This window comes from Salminus brasiliensis, chromosome 7 (genome assembly GCF_030463535.1).
Source record: "Salminus brasiliensis chromosome 7, fSalBra1.hap2, whole genome shotgun sequence".
Lineage (NCBI taxonomy): Eukaryota > Metazoa > Chordata > Actinopteri > Characiformes > Bryconidae > Salminus > Salminus brasiliensis.
Window position 1 is genome coordinate 35,965,452 of NC_132884.1, and position 23,283 is coordinate 35,988,734.

The 23,283-nt window shown below is 42.8% G+C and overlaps 1 protein-coding gene across 4 annotated transcripts in view; it reads left to right on the forward strand.

Moving 5' to 3' along the window:
* Window positions 1-23,283, forward strand: part of tox2 (TOX high mobility group box family member 2) — a 162,852-nt gene that overhangs the window by 90,489 nt on the left and 49,080 nt on the right. For 3 of the 4 annotated variants that reach the window (XM_072684789.1, XM_072684791.1, XM_072684792.1), the window contains one exon: window positions 16,711-16,971. In XM_072684789.1, coding sequence (XP_072540890.1) covers window positions 16,711-16,971 — 261 coding nt within the window. The remainder of the gene's footprint in view (window positions 1-16,710; window positions 16,972-23,283) is intronic. The other variant, XM_072684790.1, reaches the window with a different exon arrangement.

The following is a 23,283-nucleotide window of genomic DNA, read 5'->3' on the forward strand; positions in this document are numbered from 1 at the left end:
TAAGCCTCCTGATTGGCTGTGATTGGGGATTTCATATCATTGACTCGTTTTCGCTGATTAAAGAGTCGCCATGCCGCCGGTAAACTCCCGCCGTTTTGTAGGAAGGCATGTGTGAGTGTGTATGTATGTGTGTGTGTGTGTGTAAGTGTGTATATATGTATAAGTGTATGTGTGTGTGTGTGTGTGTGTGTGTGTGTGTGTGTGTGTGTGTGTGTGTGTGTGTGTGTTTTCTCCCTGCTGGTCCGAATTACGGCTGAGTGCATTACCATGATTTACTACTTCCTCCCGCTGTTTAGATTCAAAAGAAGGAGAGGGAGAGAGTAACAGAGTGAGAGAGAGAGAGAGAGAGAGAGAGAGGCAAGCAAGTAATCGCTCGCCCCTCCAACCCCACCTCTCTCCATCTTTTGTGAAATGAAAACAAAAAGAGAGCCTGCCAAAATATTTCTATAGCCGATCGCTGACCAAGCAGAGAGGCAGTCAGAAGACAAAGCAGAGAGAGATGGCTGGCAAGCTGGATTTGATGCCACAGCAGAAACGCCCCCCACCCCCCACCCCCCAACTAACTCTCTCTGCCTCTCTCTTTCTCTCTCTCTCTCTCTCTCTCTCTCTCTCTACCTATTCCCTCTTTCTCTTTTTACTCTCTCTCTCTCTCTCTCCCCATTTCCTCTTTCTCTCGTTACTGTCTCTCTCTTCTGTTCTCTTCCCTCTCTCTCTCTCTCTCTCTCTCTCTCTCTCTCTCTCTCTTTCTTCTTCCATCCACTCTTTCTAATTTTTTACTCTCTTTCTCTCTCTCTCTCACTCTCACTATCTCTCTCGCTCTCTCTTCCTATTCCCTCTTTCTCTCTTTACTCTCTCTCTCTCTTCTTTTCACTCTCTCTCTCTCTCTCTCTCTCTCTCTCTCTCTCTCTCTTTCTCTCTCTCTCTCTTTCCCCTGTCTTTATTTTTTTGGTCTCTTACCCTTTTTTTACCCCCTTCTCCTTTCCTGCCTTGCTCTCTCTTTCTTTTTGTCTCTCTTACTTGTTTTTACCCGATTTATCTATGCCTCCCTCTCTCTCTCTCTCTCTCTCTCTCTCCTCTCATTCCCTGCTTTCCCCTCTCATTTTCTGCCTATCTTAGTTCTTCTCTCTCCTTTTTTTACTCTGCCCATCTTTCTCTCTCCCCTCTCCCTCTCACTACCCTCTCAATCCCTGTCTTAATCTTCCTTTTTTTGTCTGCCTCTCTTTCTCCCTTTTCTCTCTTTTTCTTTTTACTCTCTCTTGGCTTTCTCTCTCTCTCTCTCTCTCTCTCTCTCCTCTCTCTCTCTCTCTTTCACACACACACCCCCACCCCCTTCATTTCTCCCCATCACTCTTTGGCTGTTTGGAATACCTCTCTGACACCGGATTGCTAACAAATGCAGCTGCGTGTTTACTTAAGGGCCGGCGGTTGCCAGGTCCACTCCCATCCCTCCTTTAATGCGCTGCTGCTGATTGGAAGTGAATGTGATGGCTGTTTTAAAATGGGCTTTTATTGGGCCACACACTTAAGCGCTGCTTTACCCTATGTATACACCGCACTCTATCAATCCACACAGTGTTCTTAATGTTTAAAAACCCCACAGATAAACACGTCAGCCGCTGCTCATCTGCTCTGTGCTCTCTGAGATGATGTTTGTGCGCTCCCTTCAGTTTGTAGCATTCTATCCTCCGCTGTTGTCCTACAGCATTATTGCCCTGGATATGATTCATTGTGGAAGGTATAAGAGCTCTCTGCTCAAACACAATATCCTACAACATCTGGAGGAGATTATCATCAGCACTATGTGTAGACGTATTCCTACAGAACAGAAGTAAGTGGTGCTCTGTAGTGCTGAGACTTTTTTGACCGTACCACCAGTCGTTTTTGGTGGGATATTGGTGGAACTACACTATGTGTCTAAATATTTGTGGACACCCTTTCTAATGAATGCATTCAGCTACTTTACGTCACACCCATTGCTGATACAGATGTGCACACAAACACAGCTTGTTTAGTCCCTGCCAATGGAATAGGATAAACTTGAACCTCTTGGCACCATGCCACTATGCCAGGGGTGGGCTAGCAAGAGGGGTAGAAAGCCTCCAGCATTGAGCTGTGGAGCAGTGGAAGAACTGTGCTCTCTGGACTGATGGTTGGTTCTCCATCCAGCATTTTTGGGATGGGTTGGGGATTTGGGGATGAGGTGAGGTGGTGATCATCCAACATCCTGACCTCATTACCACCCTTGTTAATACCCTTGATTTTGGATTAAACACGAGCAGGTGTCCAGAAAGTTTTGTCCACATATTGTCAGGTCACTTTTTAAACCCAGAATGAGAACGGAGATCCCGTCTTCCTGTCTTGCATGGGAAGCTCTATGGAAGTTAACTGATGGGGAAAAACACTGTAGAGGAAAATGGAAGAGTCCAGCAGAGGGACAGCAGGGATGTTACATCTGTGTGAGTTCAGATGTGAGTACAAAAGGTACAGTGGAGTGTGTGTTTCAGCCAGGGGTGTGTGAATAGCATGGCTGTGTGTGTTGTTGGCCTTGGAGGTAAAGTGTGTAAGGGTGAGAGAGAGCTGCTGGGGACTGTCAGGCCAGATATAGACTTCATTGACAATGTGTCTGTTCACGTTGACACACACACACACACACACACACACACACACACAGCTGGAGTGGACTGATAAACACAGAGCTGAACAATACAATGGTAGATATACTTTGCTTTCTGTTTATTGTGTTTAGTTTGTGAGTGTGTGTGTGTGTGTGTGTGTGTGTGTGTGTGTGTGAGAGAGAGAGAGAGAGAGAGAGAGACAGTCAGTGGGAGCACAGTAGTATGGAGAAGGAGATTCTTTGGACCAGACTGTTACCATGCACAATTTGAAATGCAGTTGTTTTACTCAAACACACACACACTTACACACACTTACATACACATACATACACACAAGGGACAAGAGATGGTAAAGAATTCCCTGAACAGTCCCTGATCTGTGCTGGTCAGGCCTCACACTGTTAAAGCACGCATTCTGTGATTGGGCAAATCTGAATTTATTTATGGGAACATGTTTATGTGAACAGAATAGTGTTTGTTTGCCCACAGCCACACAGGCCTCACTGTGCTGACTGCAGTGTGTGTGTGATTTCACAGTGTGAGGTATTAAAGAGGAATGACAAGGATTTTTCAAAAGTTCAGCGTAATTCAAGGCTTGTAAACAAAGTTGTTCAGAGTGGTTTTGGTGTGAGATGGTTTACTGTAGAGAAACGTACCGACGCGGATTTCCTTACAGTGATGGGAATCAGACGTCTCTAACGCAGCCATGTCAGCCAAGTCACTCCACTGCTGCGTTCTCTTCACTGGCTCCCTGTAGCTGCTGCCCGCATCAGATTCAAAACCCTGACTCTGGCCTACAAAGCCAAGAACAGACCAGCCCCTCTGTACTTGATAGCAATGTTCAAAAGCCGATCTGCACCTAGAGCCCTTCCAGCTTCAAGTACGGCTCGGCTCGACCCGCCATCCCTCAAAATCCACGGAAGACAAGTGTCCAGGCTCTTTTCTGTCCTGCCACCAAAGTGGTGGAGCGAGCTTCCCCTGGGTGTCCGAACAGCCGAGTCACTCGCTGTCTTCAAACGCAGACTGAAGGCCCTCCTCTTTTGAGAGTACTTGGACGAATAGCAGAGTACTATGGTCAACTTATTGACTTGTGTTTAGTAATGTCTAAGCTTAGAGGTATCGTTGAGCTATTGGTCTATTCTAACTAGCTGAGGTTTTTCTTGGGTAAATAACAAAGCACTTTTGTAAGTCGCTCTGGATAAGAGCCTTAAATGTAAATGTAACGCAAATAAAGCCACCAGTGAACCCACAGGTCTTCTGAGCTTTTAAACATGTATGTATAAGAACATGCTACATATACTTTTTCACGATACACAATATTTATCACAATACGTGTGATTACAGTTTAAAACATCAGTAGCGACAGATTCTTATGAACTACTATTCACATATTCTTCAGTACTGAATACAGTGATTTATATTCAACATCTGCTGCTCTTCATCTAATTAAACCAGTCTAATTACACTGTTAGTAATGAAACCTGCAGCTGATCAGTGGTTATTAAGAAGTGCCAATATCCTCAGTATGCTTTGAATGCTTATATTTTTATCACGATAACAAAATTCATCACGATACGATAAAATATCATCATATTGCCCAGCTCTAGTGTAACTTAGCACCTTCAACCATAGACACAGGTCTACCTGAGCATATTACACTACTGACTGAACTGTATTTCTAACAGTTTCGTCCGATAGCGTTCTGTGCTGTTGCCTTTAAGAGAGGCATTTCTGGTTCTATTCACCACCACAGTGAACGTTTCGGACAGTGCTTTTTTTTCCAGACTGGAGCATTTCATATCAGAGCACTCTGAGTGGCTCTGTTCACACCGGAGCGCTTCCTAATTACGCAGAACATTTAGAAAAGCTGATGAATTCCCCTTTAAAGCAGGGTATGAATGCTGGAGTCGGTTTGCGGTTCTCTGTGCATCAGTGTTGTTGGTACAATGTGTTCTCAGAGGGCAGGAGCTCTGTGTGTCTGTGTGTGTGTGTGTGTGTGTGTGTGTGTGTGTGTGTGTGTGTGTGTGTGTCATCCTGAAATACTAAATGCCTCATGTCAGGCAATAAGTTCGATTATAGGCCTCTCTGCTGAGATGGAGAAAATAAGAGTGAACAACTGAACCATCCCTCCTTGCTCTCTCTCTCTCTCTCTCTCTCGCTCTCTCTGTCTACATCTCTCTTCATCACACCCATTTCAACTATAAACAAAAAAGAAACCACAGTTATTCTCATGATTGATTTGATGATTATTATGAAAGATAATTTAGTAATTCATTATCCAGTCTCGGCATCACTGACGGATCATATTGGCTTTTCTCCGGAGCGTTTTTTTGTCCTTAGAGGATAAATATAAACTCATCAAATCTGCAATTCAATCAACCTTTATTTATTTCAGCTAAACATCTGTTAAACATCTCTTTCTCTCTCTATCTCTCTCTCTCTCTCTCTCTCTCTCTCTCTCTCTCTCTCTCTCTCTCTCCCTCCCTCCCTTTCCCCCTCCTTCCCTCCCTCTCTCCTCCCCCTCCCCCTTCCCTTTGTCCCCTTTTCTTTTCATTAGTCCCATTCTTCTCCATGTAGCTTGTCTGTCTGTTCTCTCTGTAATGTTTGAGTAGCGTTTCTCTTCCAGTCCACTGTGCAGTTATAATGACCTGTTAGCGCTGGCTCCACACACACACACACACACACACACACACACACACACACACACACACACACAGCTCAACCAACACTCATGTCCAATAGTGGAGCAGAAAGAAGAACGAGAAACAGCCCCATCAGCCTTTCCGCTCTTCCTTTTTTTGCCCCTTTTTATTTATTTTATTAATTTATTTATAATGTTTTTATCACTAATATGCAAATAAAAATGGGTTCACTGGTATGAAGACATCTGAACACACAATACTGCCAGGTTGGAGAAGCCTGCAGGAGTCAGAAAAATGGGAAAACAGTGGTGTTGGGTATTGTGGAGGATGGGTAGTTCTATACAGCCGTGATTGGGCAACATAGGCCACTTAATCCCTGTAAAATGGGTCTGTGAGTAAAGTTAGCAGTAGTACGACTACTAAAAAGGCAGCAATGGTCAGCAAAGGTCAACTAAAAAACTGGAAAACTCCTGTTCTTGTGTTATTTATCATTTGACATAATTTTCTACCCAATTTGAAGGGCCAGTTACCCAGTCCCCATTAATGTGACCTCTCCTTATCACTAGCAATGCCCCCCTAACACTAGAAGGTAAATTCTAGCACCCCTCCGGCACATGGGAAACCAGCCACCGCACTGCAACAGTCAGCTGATGACAGCCACCAGCCCATCCCTGAGAGAGCAAAGCCAATTGTGCTCTCTTAGACTCTGGCTGCTGATGGCAAGCAGCATGACCTGGGATTCGAACCAGCAATCTTCTGCTCATAATGGCAGCACCTCAGAACTGAATTTTCTAGCCTCTTGGGGGCGCACTGTCCAAGTTTGGAACAGACTAAGTATCATTTTTCAGCTCAGCAATAACTTCTTTTCTTGTCTTTAGTAATAAAAGGACATCAACATCACCAGCCAATCAAATCACAGTCACCTTCTGACCTCTGTCTCATTTAATGAGCTGTGCCAAAAAGGTTACCATGTGCCAGGGGCCATTCAGAGGAAGGCGACCTCTTGACCTTGAGAGTGAGTGGAGATATGGGCGACCGATATGACAGGAAATCCAGGCAGTTTCTCAGATACATGCGATTTTACTCATAAATATTTTAAATCTGGTTCTTAATGGAACTGATACTAAAGAAGCAGCTCTGTTTCTGAAAGTTTAAGAGTGCAACTTATTGTTGACCTTTTTCCCAACATGTCTTTGTCCATCAAATCTGAGAAACCACGTTTTTTTTCCCACTCTTCCCACTCCCACTCTCAAGATAGATCAACAATAAGTTGCACGATTACACTTTAGCTACACTTTGCATCTTCAGAATGGAAACTTTATGGGAGTCGTGGACGTCTGAGTGAGATATGAACAAAAACAAAGAAAGAAACATGGGCCCTGAGCGGCTCAGTGGTCCAATGTGCTGCCACTATGGCTCGAGGGGGTCGTGAGTTCAAAGCCTCAGCCCTGACGCTTTGCCATCAGCTGCCGGAGTCTGAGAGAGCACAACTGGCCTACCCTCTCCAGGTGGGTAGATGGTGCTCTCTCCCCTCATCACTCTAAAATGTTGGCTGGCACATAACTGTTAGTTGGTGCGGTGGAGCAGAGGACAGCTCATGGTAGCAGTGTTTAAATGGGTGGGTTAATTGGGAGAAAATGGAAAAACCTGCCAAACAAATTTATATAAAAAAAAAAAGAAAAACATGGTTTCTCAGATTTGATGGACGAAGGTCAAAAAATAAGGTGCACTCACACAGAAACTGGAAGGAAGGACCATTTTTATGGACACAGCAAACAGTTAGAGGGTTCTTTAGTATTGTTCTTTAGCATCACTAGAACTCAAAGAACCCTTCGTAGCACCTTTATGTTTAAAGGTGTAGTCAAATATGGAGGCTTAATGGGAGAACATTAGAAATGAATGGAAATAATAAAAGCTCTGTGTTTACAGTAACTTATTTAGTACAGTTTGATAGCGAGAGAGAGAGAGAGAGAGAGAGAGTATTGTATTGTGTTGTATTGCAGTAACATGACTCTAGTGTAAGCGGACTTGCTTTGTGTGCCAGATATTATATCAGAGAGTAGAATAGAAAATAGAAGGCGTCCACGTGCGAGCACACACACATTCTTGCACACACACACACACACACACACACACACACACACACTTGCGCACACCAACGGTCACACACCAACACAAACACATTGAAGCTCTAAGAAAAATATGGGTATGACCAGATGGTGTGTAGGCTCCATATTCACAGCTATATCCCTGGCTTAATAATAATCAGCATGTTAATAATCAGTGTGTACAGTAACGCCTGTGATTGGCTGGGAGTTTAGCAGCCTGATTAATTAATAGTTTCTCACTGCTGGCGAGTTGAACCCATTCCACCTTTCTTGTTGGGTGGTCAGCAGAGAATAGGTAAATATTTGCGCAGCATGCACAATCTCTCCCTCCCAGCTAGAACGTTTTCTAAACGTCTGTGGTTCTAAGAACGCTCCGTCTGTCAGGTTTTCTGGATGTTTCCGCAACGTTTATCCTTTTATTTTAGCAATTAGTTTGGAAAATGTCATATTTATTAAACAGCATTATTTATGAAATGTTTAGTTTTGGACAAAAGTATTGGGACACTGCTCAATAACGGCTTCTGATGAAATCAAGGGTGTTAAAAAAGAGTTTATCCAGCTTTTGTTGGAGTAACTGTCTGTACTGTCCAGGGAAGCAGACTTTCTGCTATATTTTGGAGTAGCATTGATGTGAGGATTTGATTGCATTCAGCAACAAGAGCATTTGTCAACTCAATCCATCATTCCAGAGAGCACAGTTCTTCCACTGCGCCACAGCTCAATGCTGGGGGGGGGGGGGGGGGGGGGGGGCTTTATACCCCTCTAGCCCACACCTGGCATTAGGCAACAGGTTCAAGTTTTTCTGCTCCAGAGGGTCCTATTCTATTGGCAGTACTTCTGTACAGGGACTAGACAAGCTGTGTGAGGTCAGCAATGGGTGCTATTTAAAGTAGCTGAATATATTCATCAGAAGGGGTGTCCACAAACATTTGGACATATAGTGTACTTCAAACGTTTCCATAACGATGCAAACCTCTATTGCCTCCTGGGACATTATTCCTGTAACAGTACTGGCTAACCTTCCTGGAACCTTCCTGGTTTTTATAGCGTTCTCTGTTAGCTGGGTTCTCTGTCTTACACACACATACACACACACACACACACACACACACACCCCACACACACAGTCAAAAGTGTATGTCTGTCCTTAGGGGTAATTTATGATGGGTGCCGACCGCCAGCCAAATAAAAACAGATGACGCTCCCAAACGTCTGCTTCGATAAAGGCACACACCCCCACGCCCCCCACCCCTCAACACACACACACACACACACACACACACACACAAACTGGGAATCGTAGATAAGTGGCTTGCTTTGTCTCTCTCTGTGTCTGTGTGAGTGTATTTGTGTGTGTGTGTGTGTGTGTGTGTGTGTGTGCGCAAGGTTAAGGTGAACAGACATAAATCATGCATGTCACTTGACTTCTATAGGCAGATAAGTGCATATTAGAGAGGGGAGGAATCTGTCGCCACACACACACACACACACACACACTCACACAGTCTCACACACACCTGGTCTGTCTTATTGACACACCTCATAAACCCCAAACCCAGACTGCTGAAAATTTCATTAACATTAAAGGCATTCCGGCCCGCGCTGAAGGACTGAACACTGCAGGAATACTGGCGGAATACTGGCGGAATACCGCGCAGACGGGTGCGGCTTCGCTAATTCACAGATATTATTTTAACTAAGGTGAAACAGCTCGGCCGCAGGCTGTGGTTATTTTAGATTTAGCAGATATGAATGTGAATGTCATGTTTATCCTCCTCCATCTGTTCTATAAGGTCGTACGAAACACAAACTAAAAAAAATCATCGGAGTTTTCATAAACACTCAGAATCTGCCAGGAAATCTCACACAGAATTCCGGGTTGAGCGTCTATACCTGCCACACAAGTTATACTCTTTTTTTTTTTTTCTCCCTCCCAAATCCATTTGCGTAATAAAGTTCTCAGTGTAATAAACCGGATGGAAATAGCTTTACGGCCGAACGGCATCTGTTGTGCTAAGACTGTAGCTCATATGGTCATATGGTTGGAGTTCTAATCAGTCCGCCAGCGTACAATGGATTAGATTTATGCCAGAGATGCTTGGAAACCTTCCCAAAGTAGACAGATTTTTTTCTCTCTTTTTTTCTCCCTCTCCCGTTCTTTCTCTCGCTCTTTCTGTGTGTCTATGTGTGTGTGTGTGTGTGTGTGTGTGTGTGTCCTTTCCCAAACTGTCTGCTCATCTGTTTGCTACAAAACAAAAGGTGTTGCTTTGTGTATTTCGATGCTGTTGCCCAAAAAAAAATCCAAAATGGCAACTTTACAGGAGAAGGACAATGTTTCAATGGAGGTCAATGTACCAAGATTTTATACCAAGTCATTTTAAGCATTTCTATTGGTCCATTTATCATGAAATTCTAACACAGTGTAAAGAACAGCTGCCAGATTCACATTATGCCAAAAAGTCAAAAGTCAAAAACAGCAAAAAATTTGATAAAGCAGTATTCTTTAAGCACTGTTGATATCCATGATGTGCTTAGAAAAGCATATTGTGTATTACAACAACAAATTTATCACAATATGATAAAATATCATCATATTGCCCCCTCCCCACTTCTTTCCAGGTCCAGGAATGTATTATATTAGTGGATTTATCCTGATCAAATTATACACATTTATTTGAATTGTGCTTTTACTACTTAATAGCAAAGCAGCTTTCCAGAAATGCTACAATGAAACATATTTGTCACTGTACAGTGTACACTGTACAGCGAAATGTGTCCTCCGCATTTAACCCATCTGGTAGTGAACACACACACCTGTGTGTTAGGAGCAGTGAGTACACACACACAGAGCGGTGGGCAGCCAACTCCAGCGCCCGAGGAGCAGAGAGGGTAAAGGGCTCAAGGACCCAACAGTGGCAGCTTGCCGAGCCCGGGAATCGAACCCACAACCCTGTATATCCCGGCGCTCTAACCACTGAGCCACCACTGCCCCAGCCATCGTCCTTTGGTCAAACCCACTTATCAATTATTGATAAAAAAAAAATGCAAATCACTGTAGTACCATATAACACAGCTCTTCTGATGATACTCAGGTGTACTGACACAGACAGTAGTAGTGATGCTAAGAGTACTGGAAGTAATGTTGGTTGTTAATGGTAATAATTATTACAGGAGCAGCAGTTACCGTCCATGTAAACTTAAAAAAACTAGTGTAGTCAGTAATGAAAGGTAGGCAGCTAGTCCAAAGCAGGTAGCTGTAGCTGGAGGGTGGGCGGCTGGTCTGAGGAGGCGGGCAGCAGGAGAGCCAATGGTCAAACCTTCACTGAATGCAGAAGACCCCGACGGTCAAACTTCCATCAGTGTCAGGCCAGAGGAGTGGGCAGTCATTGACTCAAATTGTTTGGATTCACGGAGTACAGCGCATGTGAACATTATCAGAGTGTGGCTAGTGGCTGCGGAAGATCTGACTACAACAGCCTGACTAAAAGGAGAGAGCCAGAAGGTAACACAGACACGGGACCACCCAGAAACAATGACATCGCTCCTCTTCATCGTCCAATGATATGACACTCTCTCTTATATACTTCTTACTTATAAAGAACTGTTAATACTGCAATACTACAAATGTAGTGAATAGCTCAGACGTGCAGTACAACGTGGTATGTAGCTAGCTTGAGGGAACAAATGCCGGATTCAAATGGTGTCAGACAGTGAAAAAACAGCCGCTGTCACTCAAAAAACTCCATATTTGCCCTTTTTGGATTTTTCAAATAATTCAACCTGGCAGTTGTTACAATGTTTTTACATTGACATTCGACAGCAGCGATATGTGTATGTGTATATGAGCTCTGTTTCACCGGCCCCTGTCGTTTAACAGAGCAGCACTGAATGTTTTCGACATTGTAAATATTGCAAGAAATTTGATGGCATTCATTTTTTTTCTGAGTGGCTCCTCTGCTCCAGTTAATGAAGGTTCTAAATTGAAACCCTCAAACCCAATGCAGGCACCATCTTGCATCCAAATTGAGTTCTAATATCCTTGAAAATTGGAGGGAGGGATGGAAGGAAGGGGACGTTTGGATTGGAAAAAGAAAACAGCATAAAAAAAAAAAGAATATAATATAGGAACAGGACTACGGCAAAGTCGGTGCGTCTGCCCGCAAAGGGTGGGGTGAGGAGAACCGTCCTATTAAAACCCACTTTTCTTGTTTAGACTTTTAGCTTGGAGAAGAGTGGTGGGGGTGCATACATGCATTAAATCTGTAATACACACAATTGCATTCTGAAGTGAGGCGTATGAATTATGTATTTTTTCCAAACCGTTCAAGCTGGGCATGTCCTTGAGATTTACATTTCATCGTCAAGGGCATTCGTGTGAGCTCGATCCTAATGCTACTTTTGACAAATTCTCTCTCTCCCTCTCTCGCACTTGCTCTCTTTCTCTCTCTCTCTCTCTCTCTCTCTCTCACTTTCCTCTCCAACTGAAGCAAAAAGAGGGAGAAGAGGGAAAAAGAAGAGGGAAAAAAAAAACATTTCAGAGAAGCTTTTATTGTCCGTCTCTCCGAAACTCGGTCAGACACGCAATCGCTTGATGAATACGGCCTTTTACTTACTTAAGATAAGTGATGACTCAGCCTTGTCGGCCATGACAGTTCGGAGAATGGTTGAAGCAGTTACAGGCTCTGAAAGGGAGGATCCGGTAATGTAGCGCTCACTTCCAGCTCTGCCTCAAGTCTCAAGGTTTATTTAAACCCATGTAACCAGTACAATTACCCTCCAGCTCTCGTCCAATGAAAAATCAGCACACCAACAGCACTCTATGAAGGCAATATGCATGTATAGTTGCCTGCTAATGCATTTCGTGTGGAATATAATTGGACAATTAAGGGAATAGCTTGCTGGAAATGCTAAATTTACATAATTTTCCCCCTAAATGCAGTCAGTCAGCCAAGATGTGATTTGGTATCTTGGAGTTTTTGACTTCTTTAGTTGTCCAATGGAGCTACTAGGCCGAATACAGGCCTAAATCATCACACACTTGCCTCACACTATGTCGAGTAATCGCAAAGGTGGTTTCTGACACTGTCATCTATAGAAGCGAACAGACATATAGACTCAACGCAAGCTCCAATGTGGATCCTACTACTGCTTTAGCTATGCTACGTACTGTTGTGTTTTATTATTAGGTGGCAGGGGTGGCTCAGTGGCTAGGGCACTGGCTTGGTGATCACAAGGTTATGGGTTTGATATTTGAGTTTAGTAAGCTGCCACTGTTGGGTCCTTTAAAGGCCATTAACTCTCTGCTCTGATATGCAAAGCAAATAATTTCATTGTGTTGTAGAAATATTCACTAATCAGCCATTACATTAGTACCAACTATTGAGTAGGCCTCCCTTGGGCTGCCACAACAAGATCTGGGCATTCAAGGGATGGAGTCCACAAGATCTCTAAAGGCACTCTGTGGAATCTGGCACCAGCAGCATCCATTAAGTCCTGTGAGGGTTGGGACCTCCATGGATGTCATAAATGAGCCTTAGGTGCTCATGCATTTAATGAGTGTAAAACTCTGCAGTTCTCTTAAACATGAAGGTGCTGGATATGGTTCTTCAAGCCATGCCGTAGAAGAACGTTTGCTATTTATGGAGAAGCTAAGTGAGTGTGAAACCCCTCAAACTGATGAAGAACCTTGTCATCATTTGAAGGTTCCTCTATGGCATTTGTAGCACCTTTATTTTTTAATAGTGTGGGTACAGCGACCAGGGTGGCTTATGGCTCTCCCCAATGTCTCTGTAAGTTCAGTTTCCCATCTCAGAATTTGTTCAGGGCCGCTGTGTACGGAACGGTCAGATTCCCATAAGAAAGTCTCGTCAGTTGACTGACTCCGGTTCGGACAGTGCTAAGGGCTGCATAAGAGCAAAGACGCTGTTGTGTGTGCGTTCCTAACAGTTACATTGATGCTGCTGTGTCAAAGTGTGAGATTAGCCTGACCGCAAAATCCTGAAGCTGCCCGAGGCCACTCAATATGAAGTTAAATTTCATTGTAGCTCTGATTACATTTGCATGTCAACTCAGATCCAAGTCTGCATGCAAATTCATCTACACACAAAATTAAAGTGCCTTATAAAACCCTTTGAGGGGATGTCTGAGAAGAATTACTTTTGGATCCTTTCAGTTTTTAAAGTTTGAAGAACCTCCACATAATGGAACTGTTCTTAAAGGATTAAAGGATTTTTCTCCTTTAGATGCTACAGTTTCTGATTATTTCACAATCACAGTCCTACATGATGTTCCTGGGCCTCGGTGCGACTCTGCGAGCTGATGTTTCCACAGGACTGTTTTCCTTCTGCTGGTAACACATGGCCTCATTGCCGGGATACTGACGGTGTTGTCCAGTTAGCGAGTTTGGACTCCAGAGAGGTTAACACAGTTCGCACATTTAAAGTGGCGTTTCTGGTAATCCACAGCCTGGTTGTCAAAGATTATAGAGATGTGAGAAATCTCTGGAGGACGCAGCGAGGGACTCTCTTCACACAGTGCCCCTCAATGTTTACAACAGACAATTTAGTTTCCTTCCAACAATTATGAGGGAAATTGAATCTCAGGAAATGTTAGTTTTCGCGTCCATTAGACCAAACAATAACAGGCAGGCCCCGAAGCTTTACAAAGACATCTGTCTTCAAAGGGACCATTTAGAAAATTAATATCCAAAGCCTGGCAGGACAATGCAGCCAAGGAGCCCAATCGTATCGCAGGCAGCAGCAGTTTTTGTTGGTTTTTTTTTTTTTCCGCTTGTCGTAAACTTTGGCCGGAGTATTCTCAAGCAATAGTGACCAATCAATGGCTTAGACAATCGCTCTAAAAATACACATACCTTCCCATAGAATGAGTTCCATTCTGGAGTCTATGGGTCTAATTTTAGCAGCCTGGTCTGTTTTTGTGTTTTTGGAGTATATGGAAACCTGCACTATATGGACAAAAGTATTGGGACGACTGCTCATCCATTGTTTCTCTTGCTTTTGTTGGAGTAACTCTAGTGTCTCTACTGTCCAGGGAAGGCTTTCTGCTACATTTTGGATTGCACTGCTGTGAGGATTTAGGATATTAGAGTAAAGGTCAGGATGTTGGATGATCACCTCCCCACCTCGTCCCCAACTCATCCCAAAAGTACTGGATGGAGCACCGTCCACATTTCATTCCACTGCTCCACAGCTCAATGCTGGGGGGCTTTATTCTCTTCTAGCCCACGCCTGACATTAGGCAGCTTGGTGCCAATAGGTTCATGTTCATCCATGCTCCATACAGTCAATTTGCACATCTGTATCGGCAGCAATGGGTGCAATTAAAGTAGCCGAAAGCATTCCTTAGAAGGGGTGTCCACAAACATTTGGAAATGTACTGTATCTATGACTTCAGGCTTCATACTTTCTTGATTGTGCTCTATGGATGTTGCTTTTCTGTGCCAGTCTGTGTTCCTGGTGCTGTAACACTGCTGGCTCTGTAACACTGCAGAATAAAAGATTCATGTGTAAGCTTTTCAGCCTCGAAGAAAAGGTGAATTATTGGGAGATCATAACAATAGGGGTCTTTTTATTTAGGTAATACACGCTGGCCAGGTGAAATCGGAGGTCCTTGCTTCTGTCCTTTTCCACGGCCGTGGATTTGCTAAAAGTATTTGTTTGCAAGATAAATGGCCGTTCGGCAGGAGAAGATGACAGGCAACACAAAGATGATATTGAATTGATTTCTGAAATGTTGCAGAACTGACTGTTTGATGTATACGGGCAGACATGAATCATAAAAATTCTATTAAAAAAGCTCTTGAATGCTTGACAGCGGAATATTATTTCTGATGATTAATTTGACTCAGTCATTATGGAAGGGGCTCCAGTCAGATCGCCTCCCACAAAATTGCTTTTCATTCCTCCTTGAATAGCCCTGCTTTTTCTCTCTCTCTCTCTCTCTCTCTCTCTCTCTCTCTCTCCCTCTCTGTATTTTTATTCTCCCTCTGTCCTTTTAGTTGTCTCACTCTTTCCTTTCCTATAGAATGTAGAGTCACATTTGTTCTTCTGTCAGATCCAGATTCGAATGTAGTACCTAGTTTATCAGAGCCCAACGGCCTGCGTTAGTATGTAACAAAAAAAAAAGAAGAGGGAAAAAAAGAACATGATAGAAAATCATTCTTTCGTCTGTGGAAGTGGTAATCTAATGATACAGTAGCACATGCTGATTGCGACTATGCATAATTCCATGTTCCAACCATCTTGGAGCAATTTGGAGGCAAAATCAGAATGACTAATTACTAATCAGGGCCTGTTTCCCAAAAGCATTGTAGTGTTAAGATCTTCATCTTAAATGTGAGCTAGGCTGTTGAAAATAATTCTCTGCATTCCAGCTTATGAGCTTTGTTCTCCACCAGTTTTTGGAAGCTCCGCTCCGAACCAGTCCACTAACAACATCTGCTTGATTGTTTATTTAAAAGGCTCGTGTTCTACATAGTTCCTGCATTGTATTTCCCCCTGAAGTCCACTTATACCAGTGAGACAGTCATAACTCGTTTTACATGACCATTCTCCAGCCTCTCTTTATCTCTCGGAATTGAACAGGCTGTTTTATTACTCTGGCTGTAAGACCTTCTTAACTTTCAGTGAAAGTCAATGTAAAAAGAAAAGGAGCATTTTTATTGGTCCATTTGTTGTGAAGGTTTGACTCAGTGCAAAGAACAACCAAACCTTATGTCGTAAAAAAGTATTGGGACACCTGCTAATTCATTGTTTCCTCCAAATTCAAGAGTATTAAAAGGGTTCATCCTACTTTTGTTGGAGTAACTGTCTCTACTGTCCAGGGAAGAAGGCTTTCTACCATTTTGAAGCATTGCTGTGAGGATTTGATTGCTTTCAGCAATAAGACTGACTGACTGACTGACAGACAGACAGAATTTGGCCTCCACCTTTAACTCATCTGTGCAGTGAACATACACATACACACCAGTGATCAAGCACGCACAGTGACAGTGAGCCATTGCCGTGGTGCCCAGGGAGCATCGAACCCAGGGTGCCCAGGGCGCACCATCATCATTCCAGAGGTCACAGTTCCACTGCTCCTCAGCTCAATTCTGGGGGGGGGGGGTTATACCCCTCTAGCCCATGCCAGAAACAGCACTCCTCACCACTTCAGGGTGAATAGATGGCTCAACTGCTGGACTGAATATGTATATGTGTTCCTGGCTGTGACATCACGGGATATGAGCCCTTCAGTCTTTAAACTTCAGTCTTTCTGTGTTTACTGTGTAGCTTCCTAACACCACTTTTTCTCTCTCACAATCTCCCTCCTTTTCTGTTTTTGCAGCAGAACTACTCTGGTCAGGGTGGGGGCAGTGGGAACGGAGGAGGTGGGGGTGACGAGGATTACGAGATTCCCCCCATAACCCCACCAAACCACCCCGAGCCACCTTTGCTGCACCTGATGGACCCGGAGTCTAGCTACCTGTGTCACTCCCTGCCCCACAACGGCCTGATCAACCCCTACTCCTACCCTGAACTGCCCGCCCTCATGATGTCCAATATGCTGGCACAGGACGGACACCTGCTCTCCAGCCAAATGCCCTCAGTGAGTTACCATTGCAGGGTACCTGGGGACAGTAGGTCTGGCAGGAGGGAGGGATTGATTCATGGGTGGATGGATGGATAGATGGTTAGATAGATGGATAGGTGGGTGTATTGATGGATAGATGGATAGAATGCTGAAAGGATAGATGGTTGGGTGGGTGATTGGATGGATGTATGAATGGATAGATGGTTGGGTGGGTGATTGGATGGATGTATGAATGGATAGATGGATGGGTAAATGGATAGATGAGTGTTGGACAAATGAATGGGTGGATGATAGAGGGGTTGGTTGAATTGATGAATGGTGGATGAATGGATGGGTGGTTGGGTAGATGAATGGATGGATGGGTGGGTGCATAAGTAGATGGATGGCTGGGTGGATGGTTGGGTAGATGGCAAGGTAAATAGATGGATGAATGGGTGGATGGATGCACAGATAAATAGATGGATGGGTCGGTGAACGGATAGCTGAATGGTTGATGGGTGAATCGATGAATCGATGGATTAATCAATGTGTGGGTGAATAGATGAATGGGTAGGTGGATGGATGGATGGGTAGGTGGGTAAATGGATGGGTGAATAAAGGGATTAATGGGTGTGTAGGTGGGTGGATAGATGGATAGATGGATGAGTTGTTGGATGAATGGATGGCTTGACCAATGTGTGGATGGATGAATGGGTAGATAGATGGGTATGTGGATGGACGGATAAATGGATGGATGGGTGTGTAGGTGGGTGGATGGATGGATGGATGGATGAATAAATGGGTTGATTGATGTGTGGATAGATGGATGGGTATGTGGATGGGTGAATAAATGAAAGGATGGATGTGTAGAAGGGTGGATGCATGGATTGATTGATGTGTGGATAGATGAAAGGATAGGTAGGTGGATGTATGGATGGGTATGTGGATGGGTGGATAAATGAAAGGATGGATGTGTAGAAGGGTGGATGGATGGATTGATTGATGTGTGGATAGATGGATGAATAGGTAGGTGGATGTATGGATGGGTATGTGGATGGGTGGATAAATGAAAGGATGGATGTGTAGAAGGGTGGATGGATGGATTGATTGATGTGTGGATAGATGGATGGATAGGTAGGTGGATGTATGGATGGGTATGTGGATGGGTGGATAAATGGATGGATGGGCATATTCTATGGCCAGCGTACACCCAGCTGAATCTGCGTTTGAATTAGACCACATGACCGTGTGAACGTCGTGAACACTGAACGGTGTGCTGGTGATCTGAAACAGAAGAATGATGCAGAAACGAAAAGAGAAAGATCTATCCTCATCTCTCTGTGGTGCGTCTCAGTGTCACCTGTGACACACAAGGGCCTCAAGGTAAATTCATCAGTGTCAGTTATTCTTCCTGTCACCAACTGTCAGACAGTCCTTCTGTCACTCTATCAGCAAACACTACAGTAAATTCATCCTGGTCAGCTCCTGTGGACATGATGCACTCAAAAGAATGAACCCTCATGTTGTGTTTGGGGTCTTTGTGAACCCAGACCCTGTATTTTTACTTTACATTGTTTTGTCAGCTGGACGCCTAATTCATTTTTCATATATTTTAACGAGGTCTGCTAGTAAACCTGAAAGTTACCATGGTTCAGACATTCCTCTAAATTAGTGTGTTCATCTGCACAGTTGAATGGAATGGGCTTCCATATGTTTTGATTCTCTGCTTGAAGTTGAGGACTGGACTGTAATCCCTGCCAAACTAATCTGTGCATATTAAGTGTACATGCAGTACTGTGCAAAAGGCTTAGTCTCCTAAGCAAACTGTTAAACTGTGAAAATAATTGCTAATTAATAATTAATGAGGGAGTTTATGCTTGTAGAAAACACCACGTATCATTTAAATAGATGCAAACAAATATAAATGTGATAATAATAGCTTAGAGATACAGTAATAGTGTTATAATAGTAGTGGTAGTGGATGTATTTTTATGTCATTAGAAAAATCTGGTTGTTTGGTCCCAGATTTCTCCTCCATCCATCACATAGATTTAATCAAATCCAGTAGCAGCAGCAGCAGCAGCAGCTCACCTGATTTATATGAATGAAGTATTGATTACACAAAACATGTACTGTATAATAATTAGGGCTGTGTATCGGCAGGAACCTGGTGATCCTAATGATCACTATACAGGGGTTATGATTCAATGTTTTGCAAGAATTTGTGATACTGTATACCATATATTGTGATTTTCTTAATATATATATATATATTAGGAAACGTGGGATATAAAAATACACCATCATATGCATTAGAAACCAAGTAAAAAAAGTTTAAGAGTTTTTATCCAATCAGAACAGTGAGATCTGAGGACCCACAAAATGAACCACTGTCTGCCACTAATCTTTGCATCAAATTTAAAATCTATTTATTTCGCCAAGTATTTTACACATATAATGCATTTTACTTGGTGAGAGTAACACAAGTATGACATGTCACAAACAGACTGTTAACAAGTATTACACTGAGAGAGAAAAGTACACTAAACAATAAATAGAATAAGAATTTTAAAGATTTTTAAAGTTTAAGGTACTAAAAGTAAAAAAGAAAATAATAAATAATTAAAAATCTGTTATAATCCATGTGTATCGTCTATAAACAATCTATTATGTACAAATATAATGATAAAAAACATTTACAGAAAATTAACATCTGCACAGCTGTGCAAACAATCATAGTGCAAGTGTTATGCATGTTATGTATCAGTACTGCGCTGCAGTTAAAACATTCTAAACTATTCATTCAGATTAGATACTGTGTGTGAAAGTAAAAAAAAAACGTTGAAAGTGAAGATACAGGGTTTTTGCAGGACATCACCGATATGTAACATCCAAACCATTAAGAATGTATCTTAATTAATATGATTTGATTTAATAATGTTACATATTTCATCTTTCTCAAATGCACAGAACTCAGAGTCTCCACTGGGTTTTTAATAACATCAAAAGAAAGAAAGTAAACAAAGTGTTGTTATTTTGTCTGTTTGTTTAATTAGGCATCGGGTGTCTGGAAACCTCAAAGAACAAGGGCGTACAGGCAGTCTAAATACTACATGAGGGTTAGGAGACTGTCCATTCACCTGTCCACCTTGAATCCTGGCATGAATGTCCCATCTAATTGCGTTCTAGAGGCGCCAGCTCATCCATACTGTACAGGACTGTGATAATGAGCAGTAATACAGTCTGCTGTTCACCATGAGCCACTGTGTTACTGTATTACTGTAACAGTAACATCTTCAATGGTGAAGAAATGCTGCTGGTTTGAGGATAAGAAATGTTTCTCTCTCTCTTGAGCCGTCTGAATCGTTCGGTCGTCTGCCATTATTTGAATTCCACTCAGAAAGGATAGGGCGCAGTCTAGCGCAAAATCCAGAAGCGGTGTTTCTGTAGCTGCTGCTCGTGTGAAACATGTGGACAATTTCGTGTTTTTGACGTCGCTAAAGCCGGAGATCCTAGCAGGTAGGTTTCAGGGACTTCTATTTGCCTGTCTGGTCATAAATTCTGCATCACATGGCCCCTAAAGTCATTACGTTTATTTATTGCAGCTACTGCTCAAGCTGTGGAAGGATCTTTCTGGTCTGTACACCATAGTCTCCTCATTTGTTACGGAGGTGTTGGCCAAGGCAGGAGTGTATTGAAAGCTATATTGCTGATGAGAGAATTACTCACAGCCGCTAAACAGGGAGCCGGTAGTGTTGGCTATATCTGGCAGGCACGCAGTTGGAAGCATACAAAGGCCTCCTATACGTTCTCCTATGCACTCCAGGTACTGTATATGCTGTAGTGGATGAACGAAGGGCGAACGAGAGGGAGCGTATGCTCTTATTCAACGCTCTGCACGTTTTTGATCTGAGCGTTTGCCTTGTGGTAGTTCCACGGCCTTGTTTTCTCTCACGCCCCACATAGACGCACCAAACCTTAACAAATCTAACAGCCCTGCTCTCATTTCTGTAGAAACTGCGGTTCGGAACTTAGACCAAAAAAACTGAGCACCAAAGAACTGTGGAGTACTTTCATACAGTTAGCACTTGAGAAGACCTACTAACAAAGGGCGGCTTGCTTTGGTGTGTCATTTTTGGTGAGTCGCTTGAGGGGGGTTTGTTTGTGCCGCTTCGAGTTCCACGTAAACAGAATCTGCGGTGATGAAACGCATCGGACGCATCGAGAGGTCAGTGCATATATTCCATCACCAGAAAAGAGGAGAGGAGGGGGAAGGGAAGCCATTAGGGTTCATCTTCCTCCCCCAGCTCTCCCTGCTAAAGAGAGATAGAGAGATCTGTTTTCATTAGAGTGGTTTAGAACGAGGTGGAAGGAAGCAGGGAGAGAGAGAGAGAGAGAGAGAGAGAGAGAGAGAGAGAGAGGAAGGGAGAGAGACTGTCAGTGAGAAGAGATGAAGAGATGGAGGAAATAGGGGTAAAAAAGGAGGGAGTGAAAAATGGTTGAGAGAATGAAAAGGGAGAAAGGAGCACAGGTTTGAATGGAATGTCATCAGCACTAAGAGGTTCGCAGGAGTTTTTTGGCTCGTAGGATGCAGCTTCCATTCCATTAGGCATCACTAAGACTGCGCTTTTTAAGCAAGAACATTTGCCTGGCTGGATCATATTTCAGGTCAGGTTTCGTAGTAAAGCTAATTTCGATATTCAGTTGCTCGATCAGTTCTGACAGACAGATGCCTTTGCATGAACTCAGCAGCAGCGCACTACTACCTTAACTCTTCAAACCCAGACAGCCTGTATCTGGGCCCATGCTTCAATTCGTCACCCTCAAGTGAAGTTTCATAATAGTTACAGCATAATTCATAGTGGTTACCAAATAATTCATAGTGGCTATGGAATAAGTCATAGTCGTTAAAGAATAAATCTTAGTATTTACAGAATAATTGATAGTAGTTGCGGAATAATTTGTAGTGGTTACAGAATAATTCATAGTGGCTATGGTATAATTCATAGTAGTTGCAGAATACTGTGGTTATTGTTATTTATAAATTGTTAATTTCCAAGATAATTCACATGGTTCTTTAGTTTCGGAAGGTTTTGGGAAACACTCATTCTTAGCAAACATTTTTAGGAACTAAAACCCAGACAGCCTGTATCTGGGCCCATACTTCAATTCTTCACCCTCAACTGACGTTTCATAATAGTTACAGCATAATTCATAGTGGTTACCGAATAATTCATAGTGGCTATGGTATAATTCATAGTAGTTGCGGAATATTGTGGTTATTGTTATTTATAAATTGTCAATTTCCAAGAGAATTCACAAGGTTCTTTAGTTTCGTAAGGTTTTTCTTAGCAAACATTTTTAGGAACTAAGTAATTAAGAATTTTGTGTTATGAGTTCTTAAAGGAACTCTCCCCGAACAGTAATAATGAAAGATAACACAACAAAGATTCCTTGTCATAGACAAGCCTTTTTAAAATGGAAAATTCTGTATCAGTTTTCTGTATCAGTCATTAAAGGTAAAGTAACAACAGCTTGATTATTTCTAAGGGATAATATGAGTAAGTTGGAAAACAAATAGATTCGAACCCTAAAGTGAACTTCACAGAAGATACATATATGATATTGCTCTTTTAAAATATACATTTTCATCATGCAAATGACCATATATACAATTTACCGCCAGTTCATCAAGAAGCTACCGTTCAGTATATCCATAAACATGTAATCGTGACAGCCCAAGCAACTGAATACCAAGTTTGTTCGGTCCTCGCTTTCTCCTCTTAGCTCCCTTTAATTCTGTAAGCAAGAAAACTGTAAGGTCATGGCTACAGCTCAGTAACCAGAGGGATGCTGTTGGAGTCTCTGGTGCTACATTAAGTAAAACTAAATTGCTACATTGAGGGATGGAAATTCATCACCTCGGTGCATTTACGCCCTTAAGCAAGGCTTTTAACCTCAAGTAACAGTAAGGGCAATACAGCATGAATATGCTAGCAGTAGAACCAGCCGACCCCCGTCCCCTCAAGCCATCCATAGTGAGTAGATTTAAACACTGCATTGTAATTCTATGTGCAGATATGAACATCCAGCATGTATGAGATATTATTTGCTTTTGAGCAACCCTGTCAGTATGAGATTTTCTTAGACAGAGTACATCCAAAGATAGCGGAGTGGTTCAGAAGCCGATCTTAATGGGAAAAATTACTTCAAAGCTGTCCACGCATTAATTTTTCAACTGCTAGGTTAGACCCTCTGTACTGCAGCCTCATCTGTTGATTGAAAGCATTTGCCCGTTTGCCAAAAGGCCTAAGATTCCTTCAGGAGAGAGTATCAAATATTTCCAGA